Raw genomic sequence first — 18,727 nt, 5'->3', positions numbered from 1 at the left:
AGGACAGGTAGACCTGGCAAGTGGCAGGAACTCCTTGTACTTTCCGGGGGTTGAGTGAGAAGTAAGGCAGTGACTGGAGCCCCGAGAAGGGAAATGGGAAGCAGGCCCAGACCAAGTGACCACTGGCTGAATCAGCCTCTGTGTCTGTGAGGTCACCTGTGATTCCATCTCCATAGGGTCTGTGCCCAGAAGGCCCCAGGCCTGGCGAATAATTTATTATCTTTAGTTCCTTTAGCCTAGCAGTGCCTCCGTGGCCGTCAGAGACTTATAATGACCTGTCATAGGGGAGAGGGCTGCCCCCGAGACCACACCAGAGGAAGAGCCCCAAACTGTGCTGCGAACCCCATGCTATCCCTGCCCACCCCCAGAACTGTGTGTTAACGATGGGTTTTTACCCAGAGCCCAGCTTGATTAGGGGCCAGGATGCCCACACTCTTTCATCTCACCAGGGGATTATGTTGTGGCTTCTGGCAGCATGCTTTCCTATGTCACCTGACTTGGGGGAGTCATCCACTCAGGCCTGGAAGAGAGAGGCACCTCCTGCTCTGTGATTGGAAGTGCAGCCGGGTGGGCAGAGCAGTCTGAAGGCCCTGAATGTTAGTAAGATGGGCAGTGAGTCAGCCAGGCAGGGTGGATGGGAATATCCTGGGAGCCTGGAGCCTTTAGTGATATACGGGCCGCTGTATTTTATAATAGGATGTTTAGGAGATTAGGAAATACTATCTTAGGTATTTTGTACCAAGTCAAAGCTTTCTGGTTCAGACAGTAATATATGGGGAAGTTGCAAAATGCCATCAGGAGGTGTTAGGGACAAAACATCTCATTGTATAGTTTATTTTCTATGGCGATGTCTATCAGTGGTGCTTATAAATTAGCTAAGACTTGGGGCTGAGGCTTGTTTTATTGCCTAACCCATATTGTTTTGGGGCTCTTTATGCTATTTCTGGTATACTGGTGTTTTATGGACAAATCACAGTAGTGGTGGGACAGGCTGTGATACTTCTTTCTAAGTATCTTGTTCTGTCGACCATGGATGCCTTTGAAATCAATCCCCACCCTTAAATGTGAGGCTGCGTATGGGGCTGTTCTGCTCTCCTCCCTCTGGACAATGTAAGCAAGTTGAGGCTGCGGGAGGCCTGAGGGAAGGCTTCTTGCCCCTTGGCCCTTGGGCGCCTTCCTTCTCCTCAAGAGGCACTTCAGACAGCTCCTCTCTGCAGGGGCTGCCGCGCTCTGTCGCCAACCTTGGCCTGGCCTCCAGGCCACCCTGGGCCCCTACTGCCCCCTGCCTGAGGCTCCCATCCTTCCTCCTTCTCCTCCTCCCTCCACCTTCCCCACCCTGTGCCACCTCTTCACCTCCTCAGAGCCTGCATCACAGTCTCAGCTTCTTGGTGGGAGCTCCCAACCAGAGTACGAAATCTTGCCCGTCTGGCTTCGGCGCTGGGTTGAGCCCCAGCAGGAGCAGGACTGAATCAGATGGGACCACGGGAGCAGGAGCAAGAAAATGTTTCAGTTCAGGACTTGGAAATTCTTTTCCCCATAATCTTTTAAAAGTGAAAAAAACCTCTTCCATCTTGAAAAACTCTTACATACACACACACACACGATGATAGTACGGCTGTGTGCCAGGGACTGATGTGAGCACTTTATATATGGCAGTTCATATGCCAGTGCCCCCTCATAACAACCCACGATGATGCCCGTTGCACAGATGAGCAAACTGAGGCCGGGAGGGTTAACTGACTGCTCTGAGTCACACGGCTGGGGAGCGTGTGGCTGGGTTTTGAATCTAGGCAGCTAGACTCCTGGATTCCTGCTCTTAAATATCATTTATACTGCCCCTCAAACTTTTTTCCTTGATTGTGAAGGCAGGTCATGCCAATTGAAACAAATTTATAAAACCCTGAAAATAATTTAAAATGTTTAAATTAGCAATAGTGTCACCACCAAGGAATTGCTGCTGTTGTTATTTTCTGTATCATATTCCTTTCTATAGTGTTCTCTATGCATATTTTGGTACCATGTTACCAGTGGCTGCTAAAAATTCCAATAAATGGTTTATCGTGATTTCCTTATTCATGTCTTCACTGCAAAGCATCTTGCTTCCAACGTCTGATAACCACTTGACCCACTTCTCCCCTCTCTGTGCTCTTTCCATTCCTATACGTGTATTTCCTTCTAATTCAGGACGAAGGTCACCAGACAATTTATTGGCAACTTCACGAGGTCTTTTTTCAGTAGAATGATTTCAGAATCCGTCCAAGTGGTGCTATTTCCCCCTCCACGTACGCAAACAAGTTCTCATTTTTCAAATGTCACTTTGAAGTGAAAATGTCTCCCTGAAACTTAGCATCCTGAACATCTAATATGACACAGCTATTCATGAAAAAGGAAACCTGTTGCACCTAAAGAGAGGCTACGTAAAATCAGGAGGTCATTTTTAAAATGAACAGTAACTACATTTCTTCCTGGTAGGTGAAATGGCTCCAACAACAAGAAGTTAAACGGAGGGTGAAGAGACAGGTGCGAAGTGACCCTCAGGCCCTTTATTTCAACGACCCCATTTGGTCCAACATGTGGTACATGGTGAGTAGGGCGTGGGCCTCTCTCTGCCCCCAGGCATTTGCCATGCGGTCTTTCTGAGGTGGGTTGATTTCCCCCAACAAAGCTAAATTCTCTGGGCTGGCCCTGTGGCATGGTGGTTAAAGTTCAGCATGTTCTGCTTCGGCAGCCTGGGTTCGTGGGTTCAGATCATAGGTGCAGACCTAGACCACTCATCAACCAAAATAGAGGAAGATTAGTGCAGATGTTAGCTCAGGGCCAATCTTCGTCAAGCAAAAAAAAAAAAAAAAAAAAAAAAACCACAACTAAGTTCTCATGATCACTCCAAGGAGATACACTTCATCTGGAGTGTAAAATCACAACTTTAACGCTGAGGAGCACAAGCGTTGTTGTGAATTTTTTCTGAAATTGCGTGAACCCCAGGAGGGGGATCTTTGAGCAGGGAAGCAATGTGATGCAGGCTGTACGACTAAGTGGTGAAAATGAGTCCCTGGACACAGCCCCCTGCGTGGAGGTGATGCCCTAGGAAAATGGCAGACAGATTGCCAGGTGCAGGAGAAGCACCTGGAGCCCTCCACGTTTACTCTTCCTGGAAACGGGTGGGACAAAGAGCATCCTCGCTCCAAAGGGCATGGGAAGTGTTTCCTCCTTGTTTACCTGCAAGCATCAGAGCGCCTCTGGTGTGCACGGCCTGTCCATTGCATGAGGAGTGTCCATTTTGGGGGTCTTTGTGTCTTCTGTGCATACAGCATTGTGGTGACAAGAACAGTCGCTGCCGCTCGGAAATGAACGTCCAGGCAGCATGGAAGAGGGGCTACACGGGAAAAAACGTGGTGGTTACCATCCTCGATGATGGCATAGAGAGGAATCACCCCGACCTGGCCCCAAATTATGTAAGTCAAGCCTTGGAACTGACATGCAAAGATTGTCAACTGTGCTAGTCATTAAATGAGTACAAATTAAAAATAACAGCAAGGCGCCATTTCCCCCCATTATATTAGGCAGTACAGAAAGCCGTGCTCAGGAAGGTTGGTGAAACCAACTGTCTCCTGCCCTCCTGGAGTCAGGGAGTGGGTTTGCAGAGGGATTCATCCACGTGTTTGAGGAGTCACACATCATACTTTTGGGAATGGATCCTAAAGATCTCAGAAACACGTATATGGAGATAATCATCAGACCAACATTAAAAACAAGAAAAATGACAGTTAAAACATGGGCTCTGGATGCAAACTGCCTGGGTTCCTGTCCTGGTCCTGTGACTTATTAGCCTGAGACCTTGGGCAAGTTGCGTAACTTCTCTGTGCCTCAGTGTCACCATCTGTAAGATGGGGTTAATGATAGGACTACCATCTCATAGGGTGATCATCAGGATTAAATGAATTCATAAATGTAAAGGAGAGAGCCTGGCACATACTCAACATGATAAATGCATTCAATAGTCTACGAAACCCGGGTGCCTAACAGTGGTTAAGTCAATCATATCATATCCGTTTGATAGATATACGATTTTGCAGCCCTTAAAGATGACAGTTTTGAAGTCTGTGTCGACAACACCAGAGAGCTTATATGATATGTTTTGAAAGGAACATGCAAAATTATATGAATACTATGAGTATATAAACACAAACATACATATTAAAAATATAAGATGAAGGAAATTCGGACACATGCTACCGCATGGGTGAACCTGAAATTCTGACACATGCTACACACGGATGAACCTTGAAGACATGCTGTGTAAGATGAGCCAGTCACAAGAGGACAAATCCTATGTGACTGCACTTACACGAGGCTCCGAGAGTGGTCAAATTCATAGAGACAGAAGGTACAATGGTGGCTGCCAGGAGCTGGGGGAGGGGAAAATGGGCAGTCAGTGTTTAATGGGCACAGAGTTTCAGTTTTGCAAGATGAAAAGACTTTTGTGGATGGATGCTGGTGAGTGTTACACAACATTGTGAATGTACTTAATGCCACAGAACTGTACACTGAAAAACAGTTAGGATGGTAAATTTTGTTATGTATATTTTACCACAATAAAAATATATCTGAGATGATAGTTATGGTGAGGGAGTACCAAGTATGTGTTTTTCTCTATTTTCCAATAAAGGCATAAAAATAATTTAAAACGGGGTTGTAATAGGCTGTGCCATTTCTCTTCAGTCACTAAATTTCATTTCTTAGGATTCCTACGCGAGCTATGATGTCAACGGAAATGATTACGACCCATCTCCACGATATGATGCCAGCAATGAAAATAAGTATGTCACTTTGTCTCTTTCCCTGCTTCCCTTCTTCCTCCCTGCAGAATCACTGCTGACTTGGCCCACAGAAGGGATCCTGGAGAGGTGATGGGGTTGGCGGCGCTTCTCTGGCTGCCTGGCGGGTGTCTGGAGCTCACCCAGGAGCAGAATCCAGACCTGACACAGCCCATCAGGCACAAGGCAGCCTCTGTGGATTTAGCCTCTTCCTTAGGGGCATCATTTCTGCTGGTCAGCTAGCAATGGATGTTTGACCAACATTGTTCCTACTCCCAACCTTGTTGGAATGTTTTAAAAGGATAACCCTTGGTGGTCTCCATGATGAGCTGTGTTAAGACAGCAGTTTGGCCTATTGGAGCACGTGCATGAGCTTTTTTGACTGTCCATGACCTTTTGAGGGAGGTGGAAGGGGCACAGGCGACACTGGATAAATCTGGGTTCGATTCCCAGCTCCACCGTTCCCGGCTGTGTGGCTGGGTGCAGGTTGAGTAACCTTATTGCGTCTCTGTGTCTTAGAGGCTATTCTGTGGAAGTGCTCCCTACTTCCCAGAGTTTGGAGAGTGAGATGACAGGCGAAGAACACACAGACGCTCAGTAAACCATGGTCGTTACATCATCTTGCAATGAAGGCGGCGTGGTTAGGAGAGAGTGGGTGACTTGAGGGCTGTAAATGGCAGGCCTGGACTTAGAGTCCAGTTCTCCAAACCTGGTCCTGGGAGGTCGTTTGCTGTGTCCTGCTTGTCCTTTCTCTGTCAGCATGCCCATGTCCCAAGCTCTCACTATCCTTAAAAAAACATTTCGAGGAAAAGAACAAAAGCCCTTTCTTTCCTCCCCACTGTTGACACAACGCTTGCCAGAGTGCGTCCTCCCTCCATAGAATTTCAATGTTTGGTAGATTCGATTCTGAGGCTCAAATACTGGTGCCCACATGGTGCCGTGCAGCAAGGCTCGGCTGCTGCTGCGGTCAGCACCGCAGACTGCAGGCCTCCCCGGAGCCACACAGGCCCCAGCCCCACGTCCCAAGGTGCCCTTCCTGCTCAGCAGCAGGCATGCCTGGGGTGCAGGGCCCTCGTTCCCCAGCCACACGTCCAGGGGGCAGGGAGGAATGATCCAAACACTATGCAGTGACCCTTGAAGGGCAGGATTGAGTCCCCGGGTAAGACATCGAGCTCTGCGACTCTGCACTGGCTGTGGGGCTGCACAAAGTCCAAGGACGGACAGATGACTCCCTTCTGGAGGGCTAACACACAGACCAGGACGATTTTTAAAGGCGATTTTAAATTTGAATCAATGATTCTAATCCCCTGCGGACTCTTCTCAAAGATGTGGTGTTTAAACATGCCCATCTTTTGGCCTCTGCTGGAGGCACTGACCCGAGGCAGCACGTTGGAGAATGGGGTCATTACTGAGGAAAGCAATTTGTTTTTCTGATAATTTCTTCATAGTCCCTCTGCTGCTGTTGACTGTTTGGTTGAGAGCCTTATTCCTCTGCTTCTGCTTACATGGCCTTGGAAATGGTGGGAGGGCTGTCCCAAGGTGAGCGTGGGGGTGATAGGTACACAGGGGACACAGCGTAAGCACTGATTTGTTCTTTCTCCCATCCTGCCAGCGAGGCAGGCATTTACCTTGCACCTGTACATGCCAAGCAATGTGTCGTGGGTCACAGGAAGGCAGAACTTGGGAGGAGGGAAGCACAGGACCCAGGGCGCTGGGTGCAGAGCCCCTCCCTGAGATGTAGGAGTATGGGAAGAGACAACCCGAGCAACCGCTCGCCATTTGCAGGCGGTGGAAGGCCTGGTCAGCCTACAAGTGTGGCAGGGACAGGACTGCCAGGGCTATGCGAAGCCTTGATGGCTCCCTCCTAGAGCCGGCCATCAGAGGAGGAGGAATGATGAGAAAGGATGCAGGAAATGGGCTTTAGTGTCACTCCCTGGCTTAAAGACAACTGACTCTTGCATGAGAACTGAGCAATGCACTGAATTCACTAAAAATTGCTGGGCTGCATCTTAACTTCATTTTTTCCTTTGCTTTAGACACGGTACTCGTTGTGCAGGAGAAGTGGCCGCTTCAGCCAACAACTCCTACTGCATCGTGGGCATAGCATACAATGCAAAGATAGGAGGTAAGGTCCGGGAGCTGTTAGGTACACATCGCTGAGCCTGGGAACTGAGCAGGTGCACGCCGTGGGCAGGAATGGTCCTTGACTGTCCACGTAGCCTCAGGGCACTGCAGCCTCACCTGGGACTCTTATCTCTCCATCTGGAGGTGCTCAGGCTCACTCAGATGGCTGTGCTGGGAAGCCGCCTTCCCTCCTGCTTTGCCTTTGTGGGGGCAGCTGTAGCCCCCTCAGCTCTGCTACAAGCAGCACAAGGTGAAGTTGGGCCAAGAGTTCCCGGATCACCCATTCTCTGGGGAATTTCTTGAGTTTTGAAAAGAGGGTCCCCAACTTTTACTTAATTAGGACTCTCTGCCTACCCTTTCCCTTGAAAATCTTTGAAGTCGCTGTGATTTGTCACTCTGTGACAGCATTAACCCCCAAGGGCATGTCCTGCAGAACAAATCAGGAGATTGTCACCTGGCCTTGCTCCTTTGTAGATAGTTCTTTTGTGTTGAGATGTGTAAGTTCTCCCTGGAGTTTTTTTTTTCTTTTGGGGGCAGGGAGGAAGATTGTCCCTGAGCTAACATTTGTCCCCAGAACATTGTATGTGGGACACCGCCACAGCATGGCTTGATGAGCGGTGTGTGGGTCTGTGCCTGGGATCCAATCCCACGAACCCCAGGCCACCAAAGCAGAATGCACTAACTTCACCACCACACCACTGGGCTGGCCCCTCCCTGGAGCTTTTGATAATGAGTAAAGATCCCTAAGAAGTCTGCCCATGAGCTGTAGGACCAAGCTGACCTGGTACCAATCCCATTTGCACCATCCACTGGCTGTGTGTACTTGGGCAACTGATGTAACCTCTCTGAGCCCAGGTTCTTTCACCTGTGGGGGAAGAATGGCAATGATGCATCTGTCTCCCCAGGTTTGTTGCGATGATGAGGTCAGATGCCACTTGTGAAAGCACTGGCTTTGAGGTCTGCAAGGAGTCACTGGCTTCCTCCATCCTTCCTGCTCAGACTCTCAGAAAAACAATAAAAATGACTTATGTTGCTTTGAGTGAGGGGTAGACTCCACCTTTAGGCTTGTTTGAACCTGGCTCCCCAAAGCCCCTGGCCTGGCGGCATCAACATTGGAAGCTGTTAGAAATGCAGAATCCTGGCCCCCATTCCAGACCTACTGAGTCATCATCTGCATTCTAACAAGATCCCAGAGGGTGGACCACAAACACAGTTTGAGGAATGCTGGTTGAGAGGGGGCCCTGGAGTCAGGCAGGTGGACAGCACCACATCCTGGCCTGTGGTGAGGAGTGAGTGGAGTCACGTCCATAAAGACCCTCCAGAGAAAGTACACAATGAAGATGGTTTGTTCTCACTAGATTTGCTCTATATTCTTTGCAAAATTGTTTACCCGAGTTTCCCAGATTCTGGAGAGAGCACCTCTCCTTCCAGGGCTTGGGAACGGGAATATTTTTAAATTAATGCATAATATCTTCGAGCATGAAATGCATGTATAATACTGTGCTTACCACTGAGGGGGAGAATAAAGAGATGACAGACATAGTCTGGGACCTCCAGGAGCTCAGCGTGTCTTTGAGATGAGCAGTGCCAATGTGAAAGACAGTCCAGGACCAAGTACTGAAGTGACAGGGGCAGACAGGGAGCCCCCGGAGAGGCAGGGCAAGCATGCAGTGAGGCTAGAGGCCCGAAGGCACAGCCTGCGCCTCACATGGGAGGATTCGGCTGGGAATGGAGCAAGTGCTGAGGAAACAATAGAATCTGCAGCATGGAGCCTGTCATGCAGGGATAAGGGACATGTGCTGGGGCTGGCCATGGAGAGGCAAGTGTGGGGTTGAGGCAGGCCCTGCCCCAGGGAACCTGTGATAGTCCTGTCTCCAAAGCTGCTGTCCACAGCTGCAGCCTCTCCACACAGGCAGCCACCCCTTCTTCCTGCCACTCCCTCCAAGCCCATGCCTGGGCAGAGCAACTGTCAGTCACCCCTCACATGGCCTCCCTCTGTGAGTGTGCTGGCACACAGCAGGGAATGTCTCTGAGATGCCGCTGGAGCTGACCATGTGCTGTACCTCTTAATGTCTTTTTGTTATTGTTGTGTTGCTCAGGAGATTACTATGTATATCCTGACATCGCAGTCTCTCTGGAATCAATATCATACTACTTCATGTACTGTGTGAACCTAAAACAGATCACTTGCGTTCACACTCACTCTCATCCTTTGTTTTTATGTTTGACTTCATGTTATAAACCCACAGTGCATTGTTATTCTTGCTTTAACAGTCAGTTGACTTTAAAATACTTATGAAAAGAAATCTACTTACCTTCATGTTTAACACTCCCTGTGCTCTTTCCCACTTTCCAGCTTCAGGTTTCCATTTGGTTTCAAATTTTCTACAGGCTGAGAATTTCTTTTAGTATTTCTTGAAGTGCAGGTGTACTGGTGAGAAATCATCTCGGCTTTTCTCTGAAAGTGTTTCTATTCCATCTTCATTTTTGAAAGAAATTTTGCTAAACAGAATTCTAGCTTGGTGTGCTTTTTTCCCGGCACTTCCAAGGTGTTATTCCATTGTCTTCTGGCGTCCATGTTTCTGACGATGAGTCAGTCGTCATCCTTATTGTAGTTCCCCTTTATGAAACGTGATTTGTTCCTCTGGCTGCTTTTATGTTTTTTTTCCTCTCTCTGTGCTTAGCCTGTGACGGTAACATCCTTTGGTGTAATTTTCTTCATATTTATCCAGCTTGGGGTTTGCTGTGATTCCTAGCGAGTTGTTCTTTTTTTTTCTAAATCAAATTTGGAAAAATTTCTTCGAATATTTTTTTCAACTCTGTTTTCTCTCTTTTCTCTTTGGGCATCAATTATAGTTGTTAAATTGTTTGATATACCTTACAGGTTAGTGAGACTGTGTTCATTTTTTAAATCCTTGTTTCTCTTTGTACTTCAAATTGGATGATTCCTATTACATTGTCTTTAGATTTGCTAATCCTTTCTTTTGTTGTGTTCAATCTGTTGTTAATCCCATCTAATGAGCTTTTTTGTGGGGGGGAGTTAACTTTTAGATTTTTGTGCTTTTCTGTCCTATGATTTCCATGTGGCTGTTTTTTACTGTTTCCACATCTTTTCTGAGGTTCCCCTTCTCATCACCCATTATATCTATCTTTTATTTTAGACTCTTTAACGTCTTTATAAGAGTTACTTTAAAGTCTTTTGTACTAGTTCCAGTATCTAGGTCTTTTGTGGATATGTTTCTAATGATTGATTTTTCTTTTTACAATGGGTCACATATTCCTATTTGCACATCTGGTAACTTTTTATTGTGCAGTATACGTTGTTATGCTACATTGCAGAGACTCTGGATTCTGTTATCTTTGTCCGAATATTGTTGAGTTTGTTCTAGCAGTCAGTTCAGTCTGAACTTGCAGAGGCTTGATTATTAATTTTTTTATGATTTATCTCTTTCTGATTTGCCCTTAGCCTTATGGAAAATCCTTTAGCCCAAGCACATAGTCTTTACTCTTAGATCGTGACCCTCCTGGTATTTCACTGGAAGGACTGGAACATTTACCAAGACCTCTAAGTTGACAAGACTCAAACTCCAAGTTGACTCCAGCTGAATATGGGCAGCAGCTGAAATATCTGCTCAGCTCATTCAGCCTCCAGCTGTTCTTTTCCTCCTGGACTTCTTAGAGTCTTTCCCAAATATGTTAAATTCAGGGGTCAATCAAGTGTTTGAGGGGAGTTTATATGTCCTCTTCTGTAACTCTCTTCTTTCTGGGATTTCTCTCAATTTCCTTCTGCTCCAGCAGTCCCAAACTCCATCCCATGACTCCCTAGGAGGATAAGATTGTACTTTCCTGCTTGAGTTCTAGCTTCTCTAAACCAAGAGAAATGAAGAGTTTCCTCAGAGCAAAAGTCGTATTAATTTGGATCATAACCAATATGCTTCCTTCTTTCAAGAATTGAATCCCCGACCCGCCTCTTCTTTCTTCTAGTTGCTTTACAGTGCCCTTAAAAGTTGTTTTTTTTAACAAATATTTTGTCCAGAGTTTATAATTATTATTTTTAGAAGAGTTGGTGTGATAAAAGCTACTTTGCCATTATTGGAACTAAAACTTGTGGTTTCTATTTCTTTACTACATAGATGGTGTGTTAGTTATCTATTACTGCATGACAGTTCCTCCAAAATGTAGCTACTTCAAACAGCAACCATTTGTTATCTAGCACAGATAGTGGCTTAGCTGTGTGATTCTGGCTCAGGGTCACTCCCGAGGTTGCAGTCAAGCTGTTGGCTGTGACTGTAGTCTGAAGGCTTGTAGTTGAAGGGGCTGAAAGATCCACTTCCAAGATACCTCACTTATTTGGCTCTTGGTTTGGAGTCCTCAGTTCTTGCTGGCTGTTGACAGGAGGCCTTGATTTCTCACCATGTGTACCTCTCCATATGGTTCTTACAGCATCCCCACAGCGTGATAGCTAGCTTCCCTGATTGCAAGTGGTTCAAGAGAGAGAAGAAAGAGGAGGCAGCAATGTTTTTTATGACCCAGTCTTAGAAGTCACATACTTCAGTCATACTCTAGTGTTTAGAAATGGGTCATTAAATCTAAACACACTCAAAGGGAGAGAAATTAGGCTTCACCTTTTGAATAGAAAAGTGTCAAAGAATTCTGAGTATGGTTTAAAATCACCACAAATGGGTTCCTAAAAACTTGACTACATATTTATACAAATGGATAATTTTTTCTACTAACTTTCTTTATAAAATTTTACGTTTTTTATATGTTTTAGCACATAAAAATAATTAAATCAAATGAAAGAAATAGTTGCACTGTTCAAATTATATCTTTAAAATAATATTCTTGCTGGAATATTACTAATAATCAGGACTACTCCAACATATATATACCGTTTGTCAAAGTACAGAAGAGTACAGAGAAGAAGGTAAAATATCATCTAGATCCTGGTGAAAGTAGGAATAACCAGTACTTATTGAGTGTTTGCTAGATAATAGGCACTGATCTAAGGTCTCTATATGTATAATGTTATATAAAATCCACAGAACACTAATGTTATCATTGCTGCTATTATCCTCACTTTGCAGATGAGGGCCAGAAAGATTAAGTAACTTGCCCAAGGTCAAACAAAGGCTGACCTCTGGCCCCAAATCTTAACCTCTACTCCTTAACAGAAATCTTTAAACTGTATGTGTAGATGGGTGGATAGACAGATAGATGGATATTATTTCATTAACATTTGATCATACTATACTTGTTTTTAGTAACATATACTGAGCTTAACTTTATGCAAATTAACACAAGAGAAACTAAGTCCGACTGAGTAATTGCTGGACTTCAGATTTAATTATATGTTGAATTTTATTTATTTATTGTTTAATTTTATGCTTAGTTTTTTAAATTTATGTGAATTTCACAGAAGACAAAGAAATTCAGGTTGAAATGAAGGAATTGCTGAACTTTACATAAATATTTTATTATAATGAGAAGTTTTCTCAAATATCTATCTGTTATATAAAAAAAATAAAACCCCAAGGTTATGAAAATCTCTAAGAGGCCAGTGTTACTTTTCTTTTTAATTACTTGTTTCCCATAACAGATAATTAGCACTTGAGTTTCTTCTTACCTCTTCACCTCCACACCTCAATTTTAGTTTTTTGTTCATTTGATTTTACGCTGTCAGGGTTCAGTATTAACCTTCTGTCACTATGGTTCTCACAGTCAGTTAGTCTTGGTTCCCCACCATCATTTTCAGCACTGCTTTTGCAGCCTGAGTTGTTTATTTTGATTCATCTCTAAATTCACTGGATTTCATCTCTGAGTAACTTTTCCAAGAAAGGCTAACAGGTGCTGTATTTCCTCAGTTCTTTCTTGTTTGAGAATGTCCAAAGGTTGCCTTTACAGTTGCATTATGTCTGTGTTATATGTTATATCTTTACAGAACTTCACTCATTTGTCTTCTGGATTCAGCATTACTTAGAAAAATTGGAGGCCAGCCCGATTTCTTCCCTTTGTAGTGGACTGAATTTTTTGGCTTGGCTAGAAATCTTCCTTTGTCCTTCAAGTCTAGTAGCTTTGCTGGGCCACCTCTGGATGATGCTATAACAGCTGTTGTTGGAATTTGGTATACTTGAAAAAGATCTGGATTTTTTTTTGTTTTATGTGAATTTTCTGCTGTTATGGCTTTGACTATTTTTGGTTCCATATGTTCAGTTCTGTTCTTCATGTGTACCATTTATACATATATTGGATTTCTTTTTCCTGACTTCTATATCTTTCTAACCATTTTTAACTTTTTGTTTCTTTTTCATTTTATTTTTCCTCAATTTTTCTCAAACCTGTCTTCACGTCTCTGACAGTTTCACCCGTGTCTTTTTCCCAGAGAAAACTCTAATATGGCTTTCGTTTCTAAAGTTGTTTAATTTTTTCCATCTGTTTCTTTCCTGATGAGGATGAACACACTTTTGATCTCTTTGTTTTGTCTTATTTTCTCTTCATTGAACCCTTGTATCTCTTTGAGCCCTTGCTTCAGGAGAAATCATACTTTTTGTTAAATTTTGGAAATTATGGAGAAATGCTTGTTTATGCTTTTCATCATTTTCTTGTACTCATTATTCCCCTTTTTTCCTTATTTCTTTCAGCATCATTGCATAGGTGTCATGATAGTTGCTTTCTGATTGTTGTTATGGTTGACTGGAGAGGAGATGAGGATTTTCTCTTTAGACCAGTAAGATGCTGACATATGGGGAGGAGGACCAGGGGAGTGAGCCAGGCTGCAGGGTCTGAGGGCTTGGTTTGTGAACTCAGATCCTTCTCGTCTGCCAGTCCAATAGCTCTAAGAGATCCCTTCGCTCACCATTGAATTAGTGTTAACTCCTTCCGGGCTGACCACCCTGGGGACAGAGCTGAGTGGCACTCACTGTTTCTCCTCCAACAAACCACGCCACAAAAGCTGCCTGTTCTTGGAAAGATGGTGTATCTATATGCCTCTTGGTCAGACTTCATTGTTTCTAAAATAATGAATGTTTAGGTGGTTTTTCATTTTTGCTGTAAAAGTAACGCAGTGTGGCAAACAAACAAACTCCCCCAGCCATGCATGCCTCAGTCATATGGCCCTCAGGTGCAACACCTACTTTATGGAGAAATTATACATCCTTGGGAATCACAGTGGAGAGTGGGCTACTCCTACATGTTTAGTGGAAGTCCCTAACTCTTACTTTAGAGAGATTTTATTTTTTTATTAAGTTGTAGAGCCATACGTTGATGATTTATGCCTCTTTCCTATATGTAAGATTTCAGTAAAAATCTATTTAAGATTTTTTATGATGTCAGATTTGTTCATCTTTCTTTATGACTCTTGAGTTTGGGATTTTGCTTAGAAAAGCCCAAGATGATAAATCCATTTTCCTGTATTTCCTCTAATAACTGAGTTTTAGAAGAATAGTTCATCTTAAAACTTTTATGGTTTCGTTTTTTGCATTTGGCTTTTAATCCATATGGAATTTATTTCTGTGAATGGTGTGAACTTTATTTCTCCCCCAAATTAACATTTAGTGCTCTCCACCTGTCACCCTTATCATATACTAAATTCCCCTGTGTGTACTGGATCTTCCATTATGTTTTGTTAGTCTGTTTGTTTTTAATCCCTAAACAACACTTCACTTTTAATTTAATAGGATTTTTTTGAATAACTGATAGGACAAATTTCCTCTTATGGTTCTTTTTCAAAAATTTCTTGGCTATTCTTGCACATTTTCTCTTTCAGATGAACTTGAGAATCTGCTTGTCAAGTTCCATAAAAAATCCTGTTGGGATTTTGATTGAGATTGCATGGAAATTATAGATTAATTGGGGGAGAATTGACATCTTTACAATATTGAGTCTTCCCACCAGGAACATGGTATGTTTTTATTTATTTAGGTCTTCTTTGACATCATTTTAAAAAGTTTTATCACTGTCTTCATATCAATCTTATACATTTCTTGTTAGGTTTATATCTAGGTTGACTTTTTAAAAATTATATTTCTAATTGGTTAATAACTGAAATGGATGTAGGATAGCTATTGATTTTTGTGTGTTAGTTTTTTATATCTGACCACCTCAATGAACTCTATTGGTGCTATTATTTTTTGTTATCTTGGCTTTTCTAGACAGGTGTAAATAAAAGCTGTCTGTAAATATAATGGTGTGTTTTTTTATCTCCTTAATATTAATAACTCATTTATTTTTCATGTCTTATTTCACTATATAAGGAGTCCTGCTGAATATCAAATAGTGATGGTTTATAGGTTTTGTTGTTTTATTTCTGACTTATACAGGAATGTTCCTAGCGTTATACCATTTGTAGATGTCTTCTGTAGGTTTCCTGTACTTACTCTTTATTAAATTGAGGAGATTTTTATATTCCCAGATTTCTAAAAGGTTTGATCAGGAATGGATGTTGAATTTTGTTGCATGCTTTTTAAAAAAATCATCTATTGAGGTAATTATATTGTTTTTCAACTTTACTGTTTAATCTGTTTAATGTAGTAATTACAGTAATTGATTTCCTAACATTGGAAATTTCAGTCTTCCATTCTTGGAGTAAATGCTGTTTGGTTATGAGTATTGTTCTTGGAACACACTGTTGCATTCAATTGCTAACTTTGTGTGTGTGGTGTTTGCATCTCTTTGTAAGACAGATTGGATTACAGTTGCTGTTTTCTGTGATATCCCTCTCCAGTTAGGGTGTTAGAATTGTGCCGGTTTTATAGAATGAGTTAGGAAGCTTTTTGTCTTTTGCTATGCTCTGAAATAGTTCCTATTCTGTGGACGTTGCCTGTTTTTTGAAATGTTGGTAGAGCTGATTAATCAATCTGACCAGACATGGTGACTCTTAAAGGGCTAGATCTATTCAGGTTTTCTGTTTCTCTTGAGGGAATTTTGGTATTTAAATTTTCCTAGAAAATCATCTATTCTTCAGATTTTCAAATATATGACATATGAATTTACTATTGTATTCTCTATTTACTATTGTATTTTGATATTTTGGGTTGTTCGAATTATTTTATTTTCTAATTTATAATTTTCTATTTTTCCTTGTTTGTTCAGTCCTTCAGTTTTTAAATTTTTTTTTTGCTGAGGAAGAGTCACCCTGAGCTAACATCTGTTGCCACTCTTCCTCTTTTTGTATATGGAGCACTGCCACAGCATGGCCACTGATAGATGAGTGGTGTAGGTCTACGCCCAGGAGCCAAACCTGGGATGCTGACATGGAGCATGCCGAACTTAACCACTAAGCCACCAGGGCTGGCCCTAAATTTTTATTATTGTTCTTTTTTCCTAGCTCCTTGAATATAGAGTCCTTACTTCTTTATTTTCAGGCTTTGATGTGCTCTAATAAGTAGATAAATGTTTTATGTATTTTCCTCTCATTATCTATCTCTGGCTTAATTATACAGTGCTCTTTTTGTTATTCATTTCTGAATAATTTTTGATTTCAGCTTTGATTTTTGTCTTTAACTCAAGAATTATTTATAAGAGACTTAAAATTTTTTCCAGTTAGATAGATTTTTTTCGTGCTCCTTTTATTGCTAATTTTTACCTTTGTTTGCATCAGGATCAAAGACTGTTCTGTATAATTTCTGCCTTTTTGAATTTATTGAGAATTTCTTTGTGGTCTAATACACGTTCAAGTTTTATAAATATTGCAATGGGTGTTCGACGAGTATTTTCATTCTATGGTTATTGAGTACAAATATCTATGTAAATTAGACCAGAGGTTGCAGCTGGTGACCCACAAGCTGCCTTGGCCCGCAGATGTGTTTTGTGTGACTCACAGAAGTGTTTTTTAAAAACTTGAGCAAACAATTACAAATCAAGAGATTTTATGTAAAAATATGGATGTGGGTTTCTCTTGAAAAATCAGAAGCTCCGACCATGCTGGGCCCTCATTCATTCATGGCAACAGTTTGGGGCTGCATAGTGACTGCTCCTTCAAAGGCCGCACTTCACCGGTCACCCTCATGGCCCGGTTTACTAGACCTGTCCAGTTCTACTGTTTATCTTGCCTGCCTGGTGCCTGTAGGCATCTGAGTTTGTCACCTGAGGACTTGGTCAAGCTCATTCAAAAGTTCAGGAGTCTTGTGTTTTGTCTACCTGGTCTTTTTCTAAGAAGGGATCTTAGTCTCCATGATGATTGTGGAATTGTCAATTTCTCTCAGTTTTTTGGTGTATACATTTCTTAGCTATGTTACAAGGTGCACAAGAGTTATCATCTCTTGTTGTGTAATGAATCTTGCTTTAATCAATATAGAAATCCTCTCTTTGTCTCATTCTTTTGGCCTGAAATTGTTCTTTGATTGGTATTAATATTGGCACACCTGCTAAGTTATTTTATCATCGCTTTCCTCATATGGTTTTTATCCCTTTATTTTTAACCTTAGTTTCGTAAGTAGCATGTACCTGGCTTCATTTTATTTTTTTGTACAATATTAAGAATTGCTTTAAAGAGGGAATTTCATATATTCACACATGTTCTGATTTCAGATATGTTTGGATTTATTTCTGTTATTGTATTTTCTCTTTTTAATTAATTAACTAATTAACTTACTTATTTTCACTGTTTTTCTTTCTTTTACTTACCTACCTTTTGATAGATAGATGTAGGTTCTTCTCTGGTTTTCTTTCATTTTAATGGCTTGAAATTTTTACATTCGAATTCTGTTTTTCTAATACCCTGCAACACACATATTTGAATTTATATTTTTCTGCCATATTTAGCATTAATCAGTACCTATCCCTTCCTCCTGAGAAAAACAAGAACTTTACCATGGTTCCACTTTCCTCTGCATCTTCTCCTCTCCTTCATTACCTCCCAAAATTGAGATCATCCAGGATTTTCAGTCCATGTTGTTATTAACGGTTTCACATTATGCAGTGACAATTATGTGAGCTTAACTATCCAGTTGACCATTTTCTTTGGTCACCATTGTTACTTTAATCTTGTCTTTCGTTTATGTCAATTTTTTTCTATTCTACTAGGTTCTCTCCTCTACTAAATCATTCATTCTTCCAAAAGCTATTTTTGAGTGCTTGCCATATATGTGGATGGTTTTTTAGGTGGTAAACTTCCCAAGTCAGTAAAGTCTTTATTTTCTCCCAACAAAATTGACTGGGTTTAGATTTTATGTTCAAAATAATTTTCACTCAGAATTTTAAAAATATTGTCCCATGGTCTTTTGGCGTCCAGTGTTGCTGATGAGGGTCAATGCCCTTTTCAGAGAACTTGCTGCTTCTTCCAGAAACTTTCAGGGTTTTTCTCTTTCATCATACTAGGATTTCACCTTGTGTGTCTGGATGTGCATTTGTTTTCATTTTCCTGCCTGGCCCTCAGTGAGCCCTTAAAAGTCATTAACAGTTTTACGTTAGCCTTCAACAGTTAGGTGAGCTTAACTCGAAAGGTGGGTCAGTTTCTTTGGTCACTTTTTTCTAGATTCGAGATTTGAGATTAAAATCTAAAGACTTGTGTGTTTGGCTTCAGGAAACTCTTCTGTTATTTATTTGACTCTTTTGCTTTATTTTTCTTCCTTCCATCCTCCTGGAACTCTGACTAGACAGATGCTAGAACTTTGCCTCTTAACTTTCTTCTGGACTTTCCATCCCTCTGATCCCTTTTATTGGGTCTTGGCAGAATCTCTAAACTCAGTCTTCCAGCTCTCTGATAGTTTTAAACTTTGAAAATAATTTACCCTCTAGAATTTCTAGTTGATGTTTTCAATAAAATTTTAATTTGAATAAATTAATTTAAT

General features: G+C 41.9%; 1 protein-coding gene across 1 annotated transcript in view; it reads left to right on the top strand.

Annotated features, from left to right (window-relative positions):
• PCSK6 (proprotein convertase subtilisin/kexin type 6) overlaps positions 1-18,727 on the top strand; it is a 181,024-nt gene that overhangs the window by 62,410 nt on the left and 99,887 nt on the right. The window contains 4 exon segments of the mRNA XM_070620507.1: positions 2,473-2,583; positions 3,309-3,452; positions 4,741-4,817; positions 6,851-6,939. Of these exon segments, the coding sequence (XP_070476608.1) occupies positions 2,473-2,583; positions 3,309-3,452; positions 4,741-4,817; positions 6,851-6,939 (421 nt within the window).

Source organism: Equus przewalskii, chromosome 1, assembly GCF_037783145.1.
Source record: "Equus przewalskii isolate Varuska chromosome 1, EquPr2, whole genome shotgun sequence".
Lineage (NCBI taxonomy): Eukaryota > Metazoa > Chordata > Mammalia > Perissodactyla > Equidae > Equus > Equus przewalskii.
Note: the sequence above shows the minus strand (reverse complement) of the source record. Positions and strands in the feature narration are given on the sequence as shown.